The 18,119-nt window shown below is 43.8% G+C and overlaps 2 protein-coding genes across 2 annotated transcripts; one reads left to right on the top strand and one right to left on the bottom strand.

Annotated features, from left to right (window-relative positions):
- Positions 1–11,783: 11,783 nt before the first annotated feature.
- LOC143885914 (uncharacterized) lies at positions 11,784–14,109 on the top strand. The gene is made up of 2 exons (XM_077389950.1): positions 11,784–12,571; positions 14,007–14,109. Exons 1-2 carry the CDS (start codon positions 11,784–11,786, stop codon positions 14,107–14,109), a joined length of 891 nt encoding a protein of 296 aa, XP_077246065.1.
- A 2,301-nt stretch (positions 14,110–16,410) lies between these two features.
- LOC143886175 (putative ubiquitin-like-specific protease 1B) lies at positions 16,411–17,377 on the bottom strand. Its single transcript, XM_077390126.1, has 3 exons — positions 17,147–17,377; positions 16,958–17,052; positions 16,411–16,878 (listed from the first exon to the last, which is right to left on the bottom strand). Exons 1-3 carry the CDS (start codon positions 17,270–17,272, stop codon positions 16,713–16,715), a joined length of 387 nt encoding a protein of 128 aa, XP_077246241.1. The 5' UTR covers positions 17,273–17,377; the 3' UTR covers positions 16,411–16,712.
- Positions 17,378–18,119: the final 742 nt, after the last annotated feature.

The following is an 18,119-nucleotide window of genomic DNA, read 5'->3' as shown; positions in this document are numbered from 1 at the left end:
AGAAAGAGGCACCGAACCTCGAAGGACCCAGTGATCCAAGCGAAGGCGATCAACCACTATCGACTTTAAGAAAATAAATCGAATATTCCAATTCGGATGAGTGAAAACCAATCACTTGCTAATACTCCCGAAAGTCGGAGGACAAACTTGGGTTGGGATAAAAAGACATGATGATGGGTTAAGCTTCCAAAATGATAAAATCTGGAAAGAGCACTCTAGGTAGCCAAAAAAACCAAACACTTGCCAACCTCCCGAAAACCAGAGGAGAACCTCAGGTTGGGAGAGATAAAGGCATGATGATAGGTTAGGCAAATAGAAAACCCGAGTTTCTAAACTCAGGTCGAACTAAAACACCTAACCTGGTCGTGCATCCGAATTTTAGGAAGTACTTGGGAGGGATGCCAAAGACCGAGTTAGGTGGATCCGAATTCTAACAGCTACTGGCTCTCAAAAAGTCGGCACAGGAGTCATAATCCAATCAACCTTAGCTTATCAAAGCACAGTTGATCCAATTAGGACCACGCCCTGCAATCAGACAAAATTGCTTCACTAACTATCAAAGCAAGAAAAACTACATGTACAACAACAGAGCAATGAAATTTTCAAGCATGAGAAAGTTATATATCTACCAAGTACAAAGTAGTAAAACATCCACCACACAAAGAGTAGCAAGACTACTAAAAAGGAAAAGCGGTCAAAATTCCATCCCAAGAGTATTTATACAACCCATAAATGGCCTACAAGGACTAAGAACAAAATGAAATGTAGTACCCCCAGAAAAGAAAATAAACAAACAAAGCCTAAGGAGCCGGAGCCTCCTGATCATCAACAACCAGAGTGGGGCTCTGATCATGACCTTGACCGACCTCCTCCACAGCAGGAGCATCCGCCTGATCAACAGAAGAGCTGGCGTATAGGCCCACCCATGTAATACCACTCAGATCCAGACCAGCGTCATGAAAGTTCTTTAAAATGAGACCTTTGCATGCATCAAAGGCCTCAGAATGTTTTAAGGCCTGCTCGTCCAATGCCCTTCGAATCTTCTCATCCTGGGCATTCTTCGGGCGTTTGTTCTCCTTTGTCGGATCTTTTCTCGCTTCTCTTGATGACTTCAACTTGTCTAGCAGCAGATCATTGTCTTTATTGGCCTTGCCTAGCTCTTTCTGGGGATCTGATATGGTTTCGGCAAACATATTTGATTTCCTCTCCATATCAGTCCAGTAGCAGCTTAACTGCAAATATAGGCAGCAAATAAGAAGACAACCACAGCTACGAAGACCATACACAACCAATTGAAGAGGAAATGAGAACGGTCACATGATAAATAGATGCAAAGCTAGACCCAAGGGCCATTTTAGGAACTTGTTTCTCAATGCGCACAACATCCTTCTCCAGCACAACCTTCCTAAGGAGTTCTCGAGCAACGTCCGGATTGGCAAACTCAGTATCTGTTCGGATAACGGACCAGTCGAGGCAAAACACCTTGTCCCTATTAATAGGAGGGACAGTGGAAGCCAAACACTTTGCCCCAGTCCGGGTTCCAGCACATGATCCTTTAACTTCTTCAAGATGAGTCTCCTTATAAAACTGTACTAAAGAAGAAAAAGACTTACCAGCCATAGTAGGCCTAACCCCCTTTCCCTTCTCCTGAATCGGATGATCAGAGGATCCTTCTGGCTCCTTCCTTTTCTCAGCTCGGCCTGCTTTGCCCGCCATCACTCGCTTCACCATTTCAGCCTTATTCGCAGCTTCCATCACTGGGAACAAGGTAAAGAACAAAGAAATAACAAAGCAATCAGAGAATGAGATATGACCAATAAAGGCAAAAGAATAACGAAGGCATGAATTCTAATCACAAGTAGGCCTAAGACACCCACTGGCTGGGGTCGTAGAACTAACTCCAAGTGCTACCAAAGCCTCCTCATTATCATAGTCATCACTGTAGAATATTGGCCCATCCTTCCGGAGATGTGCCTCAAGAGCCTCCAAGGTTGCCAGGTCACCACCCAACAACTCAGGCTTCTCACTCATTGACTTTGTATCTATCGGTACCCATACCAAGGGAACCTCCCACCTCTCACTTGGGTGGGGATCGTCAAGGCTCACATAGAAGAACCTATTCTTCCAACCATGGGTCGAGGACGTGAAACCAACTATGAACTTCATATCCACACGCTGGCTAAAGTAAACCCAACTATCAGAGCAATTCCTAGTGAGATGACAACACCTGCGGAACACATCCAATGTAGGGTCTCTTTCCAGCTTCTTCTTCATTATGTACATGAAGCCAACATTGGTCCTCCATGAGTTCGGGACCACTTGAGATGGAGCTAGCCCATGGAAGCGCAACACCTACCCCACGAAAGGACGAATGGGAAACCTAAACCCGACCCTAAGGAAATCCTCGTAAATGCACACATCTGCATTGTCATTGGGAGCGTGATCGCCTACTTTCGCCCGTCGTAAGCCGAACCGCCTAGGGATATAGAACCTGTCTCTAATAAAGTCTAACTTGGGATCTGCCAGCATACTTGATTCTTTAAGAGCCACCTTGTGATGTTTTACTTCAGCATCCATTTCTGTCTCCGCAATAACATCTACAATCCTACCCAACACAGACGAACTGGAAGTCCCCTGTACACGACTTCTCAATTCTACATCGGAATCGTGATCTACTCCCTCATCAGAAGGAGATGCTAACAGATCATGAACCGCACCTAAATTTAAGATGGGATCATCATAAAAAATTACTACCTCCTCATCGCTATCAACTGTGTAAGGATCGGGAATCCTCCTTCGAGGACTCTGACCAGCCATGGCTTGGCCGCTAAGACCCCTAGAGGTAGATCTAGTCCCCTCTCAAGAGCTACTTCCGGAATCACTACCGGAAGAAGAAGAAGACTCTCCCCAAGAAGAACCAGATCTGGACTCGACTCGGGTACTAGAACTACTACTACTACCAGACATGAAGGGAGCAAAAGAGATTACCGATCACAAAGTTGAAAGCCCCGAACTCAAGGGGAACAGACACGGCCGATACGACCAAAGAGAAAAGGGAGCAGGAGAGGGGGCAAGAGGAAGCCAGAAATGAAAATGGAAGAAAAAGCCATCTCCTTTTATTGATGACCCAAAAGCTGGCGAACCTTCGCATTCCATAATGCCACCTCGACACGTGTCTCACAAAGATAGAGGCCATTAATGGCTGCCTCGGTTCAGGAGGAATCACGTCGTTTCGGCTCCCCCATGCAAAAAAAGACAAAAAACTACTAAGCAAAGTAGTTTGTCTGGATCCCTTCAAAGAAACTCATCGTCGTTGGCCGATCCCAATATGGGGCAAAGCCACAAAACGACAGCAATCCCAATATAGGACAAAGCCACAAAATGACAACAATCTGATCGTCGTTGGGCGATCCCAATGGGAGAAAGCCACAAAAAGACAACAATCTGATCGTCGTTGGCCGATCCCAATATGGGGCAAAGCCACGAAACGATAACAATTTGATCTTCGTTGGGCGATCCCAATATGGGACAAAGCCACAAAACGACAACAATCTGATTGTCGTTGGCCGATCCCAATATGGGGCAAAGCCACGAAACGATAACAATCTGATCGTAGTTGGCCGATCCCAATATGGGGCAAAGCCATGAAACGATAACAATCTGATTGTCGTTGGGCGATCCCAATATGGGACAAAGCCACAAAACGACAACAATCTGATCGTCGTTGGCCGATCCCAATATTGGCCAAAGCCATGAAACGATAACAATCTGATCGTCGTTGGCCGATCCCAATATGAGGCAAAGCCACAAAACGATAAAATTCTGTTCATCCGTGGCCGATCTGGATATCGCCAGACAAAATTCGGATCATCCGTGGCCGATCCGGACATCGCGTAGACAAATTCGGATCATCCGTGGCTGATCTGGACATCACACAGACAAATTCGGATAATCCGTGCCCGATCCAGACATTACGCAGACAAATCTGGATCGTCTGAGGCTGATCCGGATACGGCACAAAGCCAGAAAAGACAAGAATATAATCGTCGTTGGCCGATCCCAATATGGGGCAAAACCGCAAAACGACAAGAATCTAATCGTCGTTGGCCGATCCCGTTATGGGGCAAAGCCACAAAACGACAAAATCTAGGATCGTCCAAGGCCGGTCCGAATATGGCGCAACGCCGTTAAAAATAAGATTTAGGATCGTCACTAACCGATCTTTAGAGCGCACGAAGCCATAAAATATTAAGATTTGGATCGTCTAAATCCGATCCTGATATGGTGCATTGCAACGCTCAAAATTAAAATGTGGGCCGTCAAAACCCGATCCTAACTCCGATTCGCCAACAGAAAAAAAAATTTGGAATCATTTCAAGCCACCCAAGTATGGTGCGCCCAAGAAAGTTGGGATCGTATATTGCCGATCCCAATATACCGCGCACTTAGAAAGTTAGGATCATATATTTCCGATCCCAATATGTGCCATGCCCGAAAAAGTTAGGATCATATATTGCCGATCCCAATATAGCGTGCCCTCAAAAAAAATAATAAAAAAATCAGAACTTTAGGATCGTCAAAATTCAATTCAAACGTAGCACAAATGCCACGGAATTCAAGAATTGGAATCATCCTGAGACGGCCCAAATATGGCGTCACCATAAAAGACAAGTTTATGGGATAGTATAAGTGTCGATCTCAATATAGCACTGCGCCACAAAACGTCAAAATTTTGGGGTAGTATATGGTAGATCTCCACATGGCCTTAAATGCCATAGAGAATGAGATTTGAATGCCAACCCCAATATGGCATTATCCCACAAAAGACAAATCAGTAGGATCATTTAAAACAAAGAAAATTTGACAGAGGGGGGACAAATAAAAGAAATAATATCAGAGGGGTCAAGTGTATGCTGAAAATGACAGAAGGGGGTCAAAATTTGGTTTTCAAAATTTTCAATGACAATAATGCCCTTGTGGCAGAAATAGGTGATATGACTTTTAAGAATAAAAAAGCATTTCAGTTTCCCTCTCTTTCTCTTCCCTCTTCTCTCTTCCATCTTCTCTCCTCCCGTCTGTGTTTTTTTTTTTCTGTCCTCTTCTCCGGCGATCTCTACGGGGCTGTTTGGTTCGTGAATCTCGGCGGGAAGGGGAAGGGGAAGTGAAAGGGGATTTGTGCAGAATGGCAATGAAAGGACCTTATGGGGGTGGGGTTTTGAAGTAACGTTTGGTTGTAGGGATGCTTACTAGGATTTTGTTGGAACTAAATTCCCAAATGCCATTTGGTTACAAGAATTTAGCGGAAGATATGCGACGAAGCAGTGCGTGGAGCCTCATCCGTCGTTTGAGAAGGCCATTCCTGTTGAAATTCTAATATAGAAACTCGGTTTTGGGGGTTTGCCATTCGGTTCTCATTGGAGAGCCACGTGGGCCGACCGTATCCCGACATTGTTGTGGGTGTTTTGACCATCGGGTTTGAAAAACACAACCAAACAACGTGCCGGCATCTAAAATTCCCACGAAATTCTAATGAGATGCCTGATTTTTGACAACCAAACAGAGCCGTAGGCAATCTCTCTGGCGATCTCGACGAAGGTGAAGCACGTATGAAACCTGGAAAACAGTCAACCCTACCTGGTCTCAGTTTATTTTTCATGATTTGTCTTCGGTGTGAGTACGAAGTAGAGATGTAGTTTGTAGTCAGTTGACAAATTTGTATTCTCACCTGTCAGAGTAGAGATGTAGATGTAGTTTGTAGTCTCACCTCTCATACTAAAAGCTTTTGAACTACATTTATGCTTTTGAACTTTCCATGAATAAAAGCTTTCTTAACATCCATTTATTTTGAGCAACAAATTCTTGAAACTAACAAATAAAGATTAACATTAAAGAAATTGATGCTTTAACAATAGGAGTTGAGTGTATATTTAGAGAAAAAATAAACCATTTGTGGCAAACACACCGTTCTTACAGTTGGGGTACATGTTTCCAGATGGCATTCTTATACAATCACATATCTTTCTCCGTTGCCTTCACCCCCTTGTTATCTTTCATATTATTTTCTTTACTATCTAAAAGAAATAATTTGCAAAGATTTTATTTAAGAGAAATGTGGCAGTGTGATATGATAATGCGCAAAGGGTGGTTGTGCTCCATAAGATATTGCTATTATTAGTAATTCAAAACTCATGCTATCCCATTTAGCTTTGGTGTTAAATGTGAAAGTGCTTGCGAAAAGAGGACAGACATAAGTTTGAAGAGTGTAGGGATTGAATTTTTGAGGGCCCATAATCCCTTCTCTAATACCATGCATAGCTCCCCTCTGTTGCCCTTGAGAAGCCACCCTTAGGTACTAATAACCCCTTCTTTGTAGCTGAAAACCCATGCCTTTGAAGTTGAGCACCATATTTGGATTTGCTGCACCCTCCAAGGGTACTTCTCCTACCCCATTTGAGGGCCCATAATCCCTTCTCTAATACCATCCATAGGTCCCCTCTATTGGCCTTGAGAAGCCCCCCTTAGGTACTAGTAACCCCTTTTTTGTAGCTGAAAACCCTTGACTTTGAACTTCAGGACCATCTTCTGAATTTGATGGACCCTCCAAGGGTACTTCTTCTACCCCATTTGAGGGCCCATAATCCCTTCTCTAATACCATCCATAGGTCCCCTCTGTTGCCCTTGAGAAGCCCCCCTTACATACTAATAACCCCTTTTTTGTAGCTGAAAACACATGCCTTTGAACTTCAGGACCTTCTTCTGGATTTGATGGACCCTCCAAGGGTACTTCTCCTACCCCATTTGAGGGCCCATAATCCCTTCTCTAATAGCATGCATAGGTCCCCTCTATTGCCCTTGAGAAGCCCCCCTTACGTACTAATAACCCCTTTTTTCTAGCTGAAAACCCATGCCTTTGAACTTCAGGATCTTCTTCTGCATTTGATGGACCCTCCAAGGGTACTTCTCCTACCCCATTTGAGGGCCCATAATCCCTTCTCTAATACCATCCATAGGTCCCCTCTATTGACCTTGAGAAGCCCCCCTTAGGTACTAGTAACCCCTTTTTTGTAGCTGAAAACCCATGACTTTGAACTTCAGGACCATCTTCTGGATTTGATGGACCCTCCAAGGGTACTTATTCTACCCCATTTGAGGGCCCATAATCCCTTCTCTAATACCATCCATAGGTCCCCTCTGTTTCCCTTGAGAAGCCCCCCTTACGTACTAATAACCCCTTTTTTGTAGCTGAAAACACATGCCTTTGAACTTCAGGACCTTCTTCTGGATTTGATGGAACCTCCAAGGGTACTTCTCCTACCCCATTTGAGGGCCCATAATCCCTTCTCTAATACCATGCAAAGCTCCCCTCTATTGCCCTTGAGAAGCCCCCCTTACGTACTAATAACCCCTTTTTTCTAGCTGAAAACCCATGCCTTTGAACTTGAGGACCTTCTTCTGGATTTGATGGACCCTCCGAGGGTACTTCTCCTACCCCATTTGAGGGCCCATAATCCCTTCTCTAATACCATGCATAGCTCCCCTCTGTTGCCCTTGAGAAGCCTCCCTTAGGTACTAATAACCCCTTTTTGTAGCTGAAAACCCATGCCTTTGAACTTGAGGACCTTCTTCTGGATTTGATGGACCCTCCGAGGGTACTTCTTCTACCCCATTTGAGGGCCCATAATCCCTTCTCTAATACCATGCATAGCTCCCCACTGTTGCCCTTGAGAAGCCTCCCTTAGGTACTAATAACCCCTTTTTGTAGCTGAAAACCCATGCCTTTGAACTTGAGGACCTTCTTCTGGATTTGATTGACCCTCCGAGGGTACTTCTCCTACCCCATTTGAGGGCCCATAATCCCTTCTCTAATACCATGCATAGCTCCCCTCTGTTGCCCTTGAGAAGCCTCCCTTAGGTACTAATAACCCCTTTTTGTAGCTGAAAACCCATGCCTTTGAACTTGAGGACCTTCTTCTGGATTTGATGGACCCTCCGAGGGCACTTCTTCTACCCCATTTGAGGGCCCATAATCCCTTCTCTAATACCATGCATAGATCCCCTCTGTTGCCCTTGAGAAGCCTCCCTTAGGTACTAATAACCCCTTTTTGTAGCTGAAAACCCATGCCTTTGAGCTTGAGGACCTTCTTCTGGATTTGATGGACCCTCCGAGGGTACTTCTTCTACCCCATTTGAGGGCCCATAATCCCTTCTCTAATACCATGCATATCTCCCCTCTATTGCCCTTGAGAAGCCCCCCTTACGTACTAATAACCCCTTTTTGTAGCTGAAAACCCATGCCTTTGAACTTGGGGACCTTCTTCTGGATTTGATGGACCCTCCGAGGGTACTTCTCCTACCCCATTTGAGGGCCCATAATCGCTTCTCTAATACCATGCATAGCTCCCCTCTGTTGCCCTTGAGAAGCCTCCCTTAGGTACTAATAACCCCTTTTTTGTAGCTGAAAACCCATGCCTTTGAACTTGAGGACCTTCTTCTGGATTTGATGGACCCTCCGAGGGTACTTCTTCTACCCCATTTGAGGGCCCATAATACCTTCTCTAATACCATGCATAGCTCCCCTCTGTTGTCCTTGAGAAGCCTCCCTTAGGTACTAATAACCCCTTTTTTGTAGCTGAAAACCCATGCCTTTGAACTTCAGGACCTTCTTCTGGATTTGATGGACCCTCCAAGGGTACTTCTCCTACCCCATTTGAGGGCCCATAATCCCTTCTCTAATACCATGCATAGCTCCCCTCTATTGCCCTTGAGAAGCCTCCCTTAGGTATTAATAACCCCTTGTTTGTAGCTGAAAACCCATGCCTTTGAACTTCAGGACCTTCTTCTGGATTTGATGGACCCTCCAAGGGTACTTCTCCTACCCCATTTGAGGGCCCATAATCCCTTCTCTAATACCATGCATAGCTCCCCTCTGTTGCCCTTGAGAAGCCTCCCTTAGGTACTAATAACCCCTTTTTTGTAGCTGAAAACCCATGCCTTTGAACTTCAGGACCTTCTTCTGGATTTGATGAACCCTCCGAGGGTACTTCTTCTACCCCATTTGATGGCCCATAATCCCTTCTCTAATACCATCCATAGCTCCCCTCTATTGCCGTTGAGAAGCCCCCCTTACGTACTAATAACCCATTTTTTGTAGCTGAAAACTCATGCCTTTGAACTTTAGGACCTTCTTCTGGATTTGATGGACCCTCCGAGGGTACTTCTCCTACCCATTTGAGGGCCCATAATCCCTTCTGCTGTAATTTAATTAAGAAAATATTATATCCTTGCCGGATGTAACATGTTAAACTAATTTCTCGTAGATTTCGTCTTTAAACTAGATTTCGTACTGTGACCTGTATACTTGAAATGCAATGTTCACTTATGTTAAATTATTTCCATGCTTCAGTCTGGTATTAAATGTACTGAGAAAAAATATGTTATCATCTTCTTCTCATGTGTAAGTCTTAACCATATCATATACTCCTTTTGCAGACAAATTTTCAATCAGGAAGGTCATATTTTCTTCTTTCAACGTGTGCCTCCGAAGGTTTTGCTTATGTCGGCCTCTACTTATTCGCCTTGAGAAGCCCCCTTTACGTACTGGTTCTTATCATATCTTGTCTGCCCTTTGCAAGTCTTCGTAAACTGGCACGCACAATGCTTTTTCTACTGTTACACTATGATGGCATACTGAAGGATGAAGTTAATTGGGAATATGTTGGTGGGAGTAAGAAATTGTTATTGGTAAGTCCCCGAATGAATCTTAAAGAATTGGAGGCTCTAATCCACAGTCGAATTGGGAGTATTGGAGGACGGGTGTCACTATCCATCAAATGTCGATATGTTGTTGATCCATATATAAGCACTCTAATCGACGTCGATAGCGATGAAATCTTCCAATCGTTGGTTAAGGTGCTTGAGAAAGATAATTTCAACTCTGTGATGCTATACATAACAAAAATTGACAATGGCCTAAATTCATCTTATTCTTCAATTCTACCCACAAACAATGTCATACCTTCTACTTCCTTTTCACCTCGAAATCCCTCTCATAACCTGCCCATACGTTTGACTTCTGTACCACCGATTCCCTCTCAAAATCCCTCTCATAATGCATGCATACCTCCTACTTCCGTTCCACCGATTCCACACCTAAGATATCCATCGGAACGAGTAACTGTCACTCTCGACTCTCGTTTTGAAGTAGACTTAGAAAGAGAATATGAAACAGAATTGGGTAATACAAGCATAGGAGGTGACTCGGCACAATTTAGTTCAAGGTTTGTCTTGTACAATTTTATTTATATTGAAGTACTCAATCTACTATCCTAATTTTATATTGTTGAACTGTGTAGGGTACGAGTTGACCTAAATGAAAACTTCTCGGACGATATGTATGAGAACCCTACCTCCGAAGATATCATTGTCCCCGGGAATGATGCAGATGTGCCGTTGGAGCATATTAACGTTTTGGAGGATGATTTTCATGTCTTCGGTTGTGATTTCGAAGAATTTAGAACTGCAGATGACAATGATGATGATCCTGCAGAGGATGATGATGAGGATGATGACGAGGCTGAGGCTGAGGTTCAGGATGAGGAGGGTGATGAGGCCGCCCATGATCCTGAAAATTATAATGGAAATGAAAATCAGAACGAAGATTCTGGTGAAAATCTTAGGCCAACAGAAGTGGCTCCCCCTACCGCCAATGGTTGGCCATTTCTACCTGCTGGCACAAGTCGGCCACTAGAAGTAGACGACATGTATGTTGGGGCTGATGAGGTAGATGCAGATAATCTTCAGTTCGATGAGTTAACTGTTGGGGCTATGTATCCAAATATGAAGCAGTTCAAGAAGGCCGTTAAGGAGTATGCAATTCGGCAGCGATTCATGTTCAAGAAGTCACGGTCAACTCCCAAGAAGTATGCCGTTGTATGCAAGGAACCAGGTTGCAAGTGGCGTATATCAGGCATTAGCCGTATGACTTATGTGTTAGTGAAGAAGTTTGTGAGCGACCATACGTGTACATCTCACTTAAAGGGCAATGATAATCATCTAGCTACATCCCCATGGGTTGCCGAGACATGCTTACCCCTATTTGACCGTCCAGAAGATGTGGGGACAAGGATCATAAGACAGTACATCAAGTCGCACTGGGGTATAACCATGACCTACCATAGAGCACACCTTGCGATGAACATCATCCTTGAAATAAAGTGTGGAAATGTGGAGGACTCGTACCGCTTGCTCCCTGCACTGATAGTTGAGATGATGAGAACAAACTCGGGCACCTACATGCGTGTTTTTCGAGCGAGAGATCTACGTCCAGGGGGAGATGATAAATTTGCTCGCTTATTCTGGGCATTTGGTCCCAGCATACGTTCTTTCCAACGAACACTCAGATCGATAGTTTTGGTCGATGGGACGCATCTACGTGGAAAGTATCTTGGAATCTTACTGATCGCAGTTGGGGTAGACGGGAACAACGGATTAGTTCCATTAGCTTTTGGTGTTGTAGAGACTGAGAACGAAGATAGCTGGTGTTGGTTCCTCTATTTGGTGAAGCGGCACGTATTGCCTGAGGGGATAGGCGCATTGACCCTGTGCTCCGATCGACAAAAGGGGTTGATGCAAGCAGTGCCTAAAGTAATGCCTATTGCAAACCATAGCTACTGCATGCGTCACCGCGCCGCCAATCTGTACACCGACTTCAAAGACCCTTTACTTAAGAAATTGTTCTGGAGAGCTGCTAGGGCTTTGAGAGAGAGAGTGTTTTCATAGACACAATGGAAAAAATTAAGGAGAGGAATGAAAATGCACACAACTGGATAGCCGCTATTCCGAAGGAAAACTGGGCTAGTTTCTACTTCAAGGGGGAAAGATATGATGTGTTGACCACCAATAGATCGGAGTGTTACAATGCAGTGCTAAAGGATGCCAGAAAATTGCCGATTGCAGCTGCGATGGAGCTCACTCGTTTTAAGAGCTCCGAATACATACAGAAACGTCAAGCGATGGGCCTTCAATGGGAAACAAAGTGCACGTATTATGCAGAAAAACATTTGGGACTGGCCAGGGAACAGGGTCGCGGATATACTGCTTATCGAGTAGGTGTGCACGAATTTGAAGTAAGGTCCCGTGATCATCATGATGTCGTAAACTTGCTGCAACAAACCTGTACATGTCGTGAGTTACAAACGCTTGGGCTTCCGTGCGGACATGCCATGGCAGCCATTGCCATCACAGATTTTGATGAGTACGATTATTGCCATAAATGGTTTCGTATAGAGATGTATCGGGAAACGTACTGTGAGGTGCTTCACCCTACAGTAGATCGCAGTCAATGGGAACTGCCTCCAGAACCTCTGCAGACTGTATTACCTCCAATAGCGAAAAGACCACCTGGACGGCCGCGAACGAGAAGATCTGACCGCGAATTGCAGAGTGGAGTGCATCGCAAATGTACGATCTGTGGAAAACTAGGCCACAATAAAAGGACTTGCAGAGAACCTCCTATGGAGAGACAACTCCCTGATGAATCTGCCATTGGACCCTCTGCCCCCGTTTTCAATAGGTACATGATACGTAATATATTGAGGTCAATAAGTAGTATAGAACATTCCCGATTCCATACTTATTCGGTGTGGTGGTGGTGTTGTAGGTCGGGTGTACCTTGTGCAGCTCCTTTTTTCACGTAATTATTCCGCGGAGAATGCATTGGAGGCTCCAGTTGGATGAAGGAGGAGAAGTGGATTAATTGAAAGTGTGCACAGTAATTAGTTGCTGTATATAATAATTTTTTGAGGGAAACCCTTTTTTGGTATACTGTAATTAGTGGTGTGCAAGGTTGAAGGCTGGCAAGTTTTTTGAGGAAAACCCAATTTTCTGAGGTGGAATACTCTATTTTTTGTTATACTGTAATTAATGATATACTGTAATTAGTGGTGTGCATAGTTGAAGGCTGCCCAGTTTTATGAGGGAAACCCAATTTTTTGAAGGTGGAATACTGTATTCTTTGTTATACTGTAATTAATGGTATACTGTAATTACTGGTATACTGTAATTTTTTGAGGGAAACCCTGTTTTCTTAAGGTGGAATGGGTTGTCATAGTTGAAGGCTGCCCAGTTTTCTGAAGCTCGAATGAGTTCTACCTTGCAAGCATTGTTAAAATAAGCTTTTCCCTGCTGGTAAGAAAATTCAAGAACTGGAAAATTAAATTGGTTGTATATATATATATATATATATGCATATTATTGACCTTTTTGTTCATTTTGCAAAAAGTTTGTCATTTTGCAAAAAAGTTTGCAAAAAGCTTTTCCCTGCTGCTAAGAAAGGGCCAAAAAAAGTTTGTCATTTTGCAACCTATATTTATTGACCTTTTTGTTCGTTTGAAGGGCATTGATGTCCCAAAAAAATGGAGCATAGAGCTTTACTCCTCCTTAATATATGCATATTATTATGACTTGGGAGCTCAAATATTCTCCCCCTTTTGTCATCACCAAAAAAGGTGGAACAAAAGGAAAGAGAGTAGGTGTGAGCCAATGAAAGTGCATACAACCACTCAAAGGACATAGCATCCACGACACATCATAACAGTGACAGAATTATATAAAACGGAATACATCCCAAAAAGATCCAACTGACTATCCAAGCAACTACCTAAATATGATCCATACAACCACCTGATAATCCAAACACTATAGAAACATATAGATAAGGCTAATATAAAAAGAAATCTGAACAAGACAGGATCCATCATCAGAGAACTAGAGCCATCTACTGCTCCGAAGGAGGCGGTGGGTGATGAGAAGAACTGCCCGGCGCCTGGCCCCACTGACCACTGGAGATGTAGCGATAATAGGCGGCCCACTGGTCATCAAAGTGGGAAGTCATGGTGTGGAAGCGAGTCGAAATCGCAGAGTCGACATGGGTAGACAACTGCTGAAACTGAGAGGCCATGGATCGCTCAATGGCCTCCTACATGTGAGCCAAATCCTGGCGAGTGCAGGATTGAGATGTATCTTCTGAAGGCTGAGGTGCCGGTGCAGGCTGGTCCTCGGCTTCGTAGCCTCCTCCATCATGAACATCGATGTCAATCGCTGCTTCATTAAGAGCCATGCGGTTAAAGGTCGGAACATCAAACGGGGCAGTAGGAGTCATGGTCATCTCTCCATCCAAGGTGATGCCGAAGTGCCGGAAGACACGGGTGAGAATCATGCCATATGGCAAGGAAGATCGGTAGCGTTCAGGGGTCTGAAACATGAAGCGAAACATGATATATGGCAGACAAAGCTGGCGGCCCTCTAGGATGCTGTAGATAATATATGCCTCTAAGGGTCTTAGGGCTTCACGCATCCCACCACGAGGTATGAAGATGTGGTACATGAAGTTATGGAGCACGCGCGCAACCGGAATGAGGTCGGCAGATTGTACGGGCATATTAGGGTGGTAGCGCCGTGTTATCCGACCATAAACAGTGTCATGATCAATATCATCAAGTTCATGCGTCCCATCGTCCGGCCAAAAATAGTGTAAGAGGCCCTCATGGCTAATCCCAAATACTGTGGCAAAAGTCTGATAGGTGAGTTTGATGACAGTTTTCTTCACCTTAGATTCGATTTTGAAGAAGGAAGGGGAAATGGTGAGATTGCATAGAAGAGACGCACCAATCGAGGGTAAACGGGTTCGTTAATGTGAAGGATGGGTGTCCAATAAAGAGCATCAAATTTGGCCTTTAAATCAAAATTTTCAAGGACAGGGGGATCAATGTACCTACCGGTTAGGACGCGCCTAGTGCCGACGTCGTCCCAGAGTTTGTTGGCCTTATCCCCAGTGAAGTAGGACTTGGGCACAACCTCGGCAGCCACAGCCTTCGCCTTCGCCTTCTTCCGTGAAGGCCCTTCTTCCATGGGAAGTACTTCAGGAACGTATTCGGGGTCTTGAACTTGGGAGGAGCCTCCGATGTTGAGATTTTTGGCCCTAGGAGGCATGGTGAGGGGAAATGTGGGTGGAGAGAAAAGGAATATGTAAAACAAATGAGGAATACCCCGAAAATGGAGGAAAACAGGAGACTTAGAGAAGGAAAGAAAGAAAAAATAAAAAATGGGTGAAATGGTAGGGTTTTAGGAAGAAGAGAGGGATTTGGAAGGGAGATGAGGCTTTTGGAGGATGATGTAGGGAGAAAATGACAGAGAAAACGAAAAATGGAGTTAGGGTTTGAAGGGAAATGGAAGGAAGAGGGAAAGAGGGAAAGAGGGAAAGAGGAGAAGAATAGTTAAAAAGACGAACCTGGACGGTTATAACGTTGCTGGCCGGATCTCGGAGCTCCGACACATATTGTCGGAGTTCCGAGAATAGAGGAATTTCGTTCAATTCTACTGGACTCATTGTCGGAGTTCCGAGAAATGGGCTCGGAATTCCGACTTCCTTACGGTTCGAATCTCGGAGTTCCGGGATATTGATTCGGAGTTCCGAGAAGAGACGGAATACATTTATTCTTACTGGACCGAATCTCGGAGTTCCGAGATTTTTTCTCGGAGCTCCGAGGTTAGCTGGGTGAAATCTCGGAGTTCCGAAAATTTGTGTAGGAACTCCGACAAATTTTCCAGGTTCCTGCTGCCAATATTCTCGGAGATCCGAGACATATTGTCGGAGTTCCGAGATGGGACGGATGGAAATTATTCCTACTGGACCGAATCTCGGAGATCCGAGATTTTTGGTCGGAGCTCCGACGTTTGGTGGGTGAAATCTCGGAGTTCCGAAAATTTTGGTCGGAACTCCGACAATATGTCCAGGTTCCATCTGCCAATATTCTCGGAGATCCGAGACAAATTGTCGGAGCTCCGAGAATGTCAAATTTTTTTTTTTTTTTCACAGGAGCACATACGAAGTACAAAACATGATCTAAATGCATGAATTGTCTTTTGCCATAGAACCGATTTAAATTGTGGCCCATAAAATGGACGTTATGGATCTTCCTATGCTGTGGGGTGGACAATCCATTTGGAGAGAAGGGGGTGGCTGTTGTCATAAATGGTGTTAAATTTATGAACAAGTTTGCGGAAGATTTATTTTCTTCCCAACAGTTAAACCAACCAAACAAAACCGGAAATATTTTTTCAGGAGGGATAACTTATTTTCCCACCAATCTCGCAGGGAGATTTTTCTTCCTCAAAAGTACAAACAACGTGCAATTTGGGGCTCTATCAGACAATGTCCTAACATTTTCACCTATAATAAAAATATAAATACCCAGAAAATCAGAAAAAATAGGGCTCCCACTGCCAACTATGACGATGAAAATAAATTAAAACTACAGAAAATAACCACAATTCAATACAAATAAATCATATTTCTATCCAATACAAATATAAATTCCCCCAAAACTTTATGAAGAAATATTTGATAAATTTCAAAGTCCTTTACTATATTTCGCAATGAACCCAATGCCACAACGACCATCAGTTGACAGAACTTGATTTTTAATTACAAATACATAGTTGTCAGTATGCTGAGATACAAACAAACCCTCCCTCTGTGTCTCTACACCCTGCTTTCTGTCCTACACATATGCGCCCAACAATTACAAATAAATTTAGCCCATTTTACCCCATTTTGCTTACAAATAGACAGAAAACTTCACTGGAAAGACCATCAATGTCCACCATGTTTACAACATCCATCAGAACTTGAAGAGATGTTCTTCATTTTTCAGTCATATATCCCCCTTAAGGAAATCGCCACAGTCCCCAAACTCTCCGCGCAAGAATCTTTCGCACAGCTGCAGCCGATAAGCGGGAATGTCAGACTTGCTGAAAGTAAATGGATCATTTGCATACAGATGGTCGATCGCTTTAAGCACGAACAAACCACAGTCGAACCTGCATAACAACGGTTGTATTGAGCGAATCAAAATCATAGCCTAGAAAAATAAACATTTAAATATACTAATATACTGACCCATTGGCCTGTTGTGGGAAATTTTCCATCTGCGCATATTGAAAGTGGTCTATATCACAGCCCCTTTCCTTTAAGTACTCCTTCAACAACGCAACCTGCAAGTGGTTAACATTGACAGGTTTAGGAAACATAAGTGTTATACGTATAGATTTATAAGTAGGAAAACATTAAAGATGCTAACCCACTTACGGTCAATCCTGCTCTTTCCTGGAACTCCATTCCTTTACAGGAATTGCATTCGTGGAAGATTTTGTTGACCATATCGACAATGAGGAGAACCCAATGGTTGTCTTCACATAATGGTAATAGTACCATTTTTACTGCTTCGAGGTGGTGGTTTATAAGTCTACTGTGCACAGCGTCCTTCGCTGTCTTCCACTTTTCTACCCTCAGCTCCTCAGTGACTTCGGTCCCCACTGCAGTGAGAGTTCCCTATAAAAAAAAGGAATTCAATGGGATACTACAGATAAAATCTTATGTAAAACTCAATGTGGGATGATAGAAATTACACTTACATGTACCACCGATGGAACGAAGATAATTCCCCCCATTGTAGGATCTACTAACCCATCGTCGTTGGAGGACTGCACGTGCTTCCCATATATATCGACAATCTTCAAGGAAGAGAAGTAAATGTCAGATGTACATTATTACCTAAAGTAATGTAGAAATTAATGATAAAAAATGACACTTACAGTGCCAGTCAGGTATTGTCTGACATTCCAAAGCTGTTGTAGGTCTTCAGCTATTAGGTGTACATCATCCGTTTCCATGAGGATATCACTGCAAAATTGTATTAAATTGTTAGTTAATAATTTTCAATTCTGATCAACTTAAATCATGGTATAATATAATTCACATCTACTTGCCTTTTTTCATGCTTTAGAAGTCTCTTTATCAGAGCTGTTCTCCTTCCCTTACGCATCTTCCCGTCATCCCCTTTCTTCTTGGGCGGTGGTTTAGGTATGTTGGGGTCCTCCCCCTGTTTCTTCCCTTCCTTCTGCCTCCTCTTTCGGGTCTTCCCTGAATAGTAGGGGCTTTTTCTGGCTCTCCCAGGTTTCCTACTCCTTCCATCCATCTTCACACCCCTCACAATGCTCCCTAATTCGGAATCCACCATCTCATCCCTTAGACCACTCACTTTCATCTCAACTTCAGTAGA

This window comes from Tasmannia lanceolata, unplaced genomic scaffold (assembly GCF_043159265.1).
Source record: "Tasmannia lanceolata isolate RefF3 unplaced genomic scaffold, GAP_Taslan_0.1 ptg000011l, whole genome shotgun sequence".
NCBI lineage: Eukaryota > Viridiplantae > Streptophyta > Magnoliopsida > Canellales > Winteraceae > Tasmannia > Tasmannia lanceolata.
Note: the sequence above shows the minus strand (reverse complement) of the source record. Positions and strands in the feature narration are given on the sequence as shown.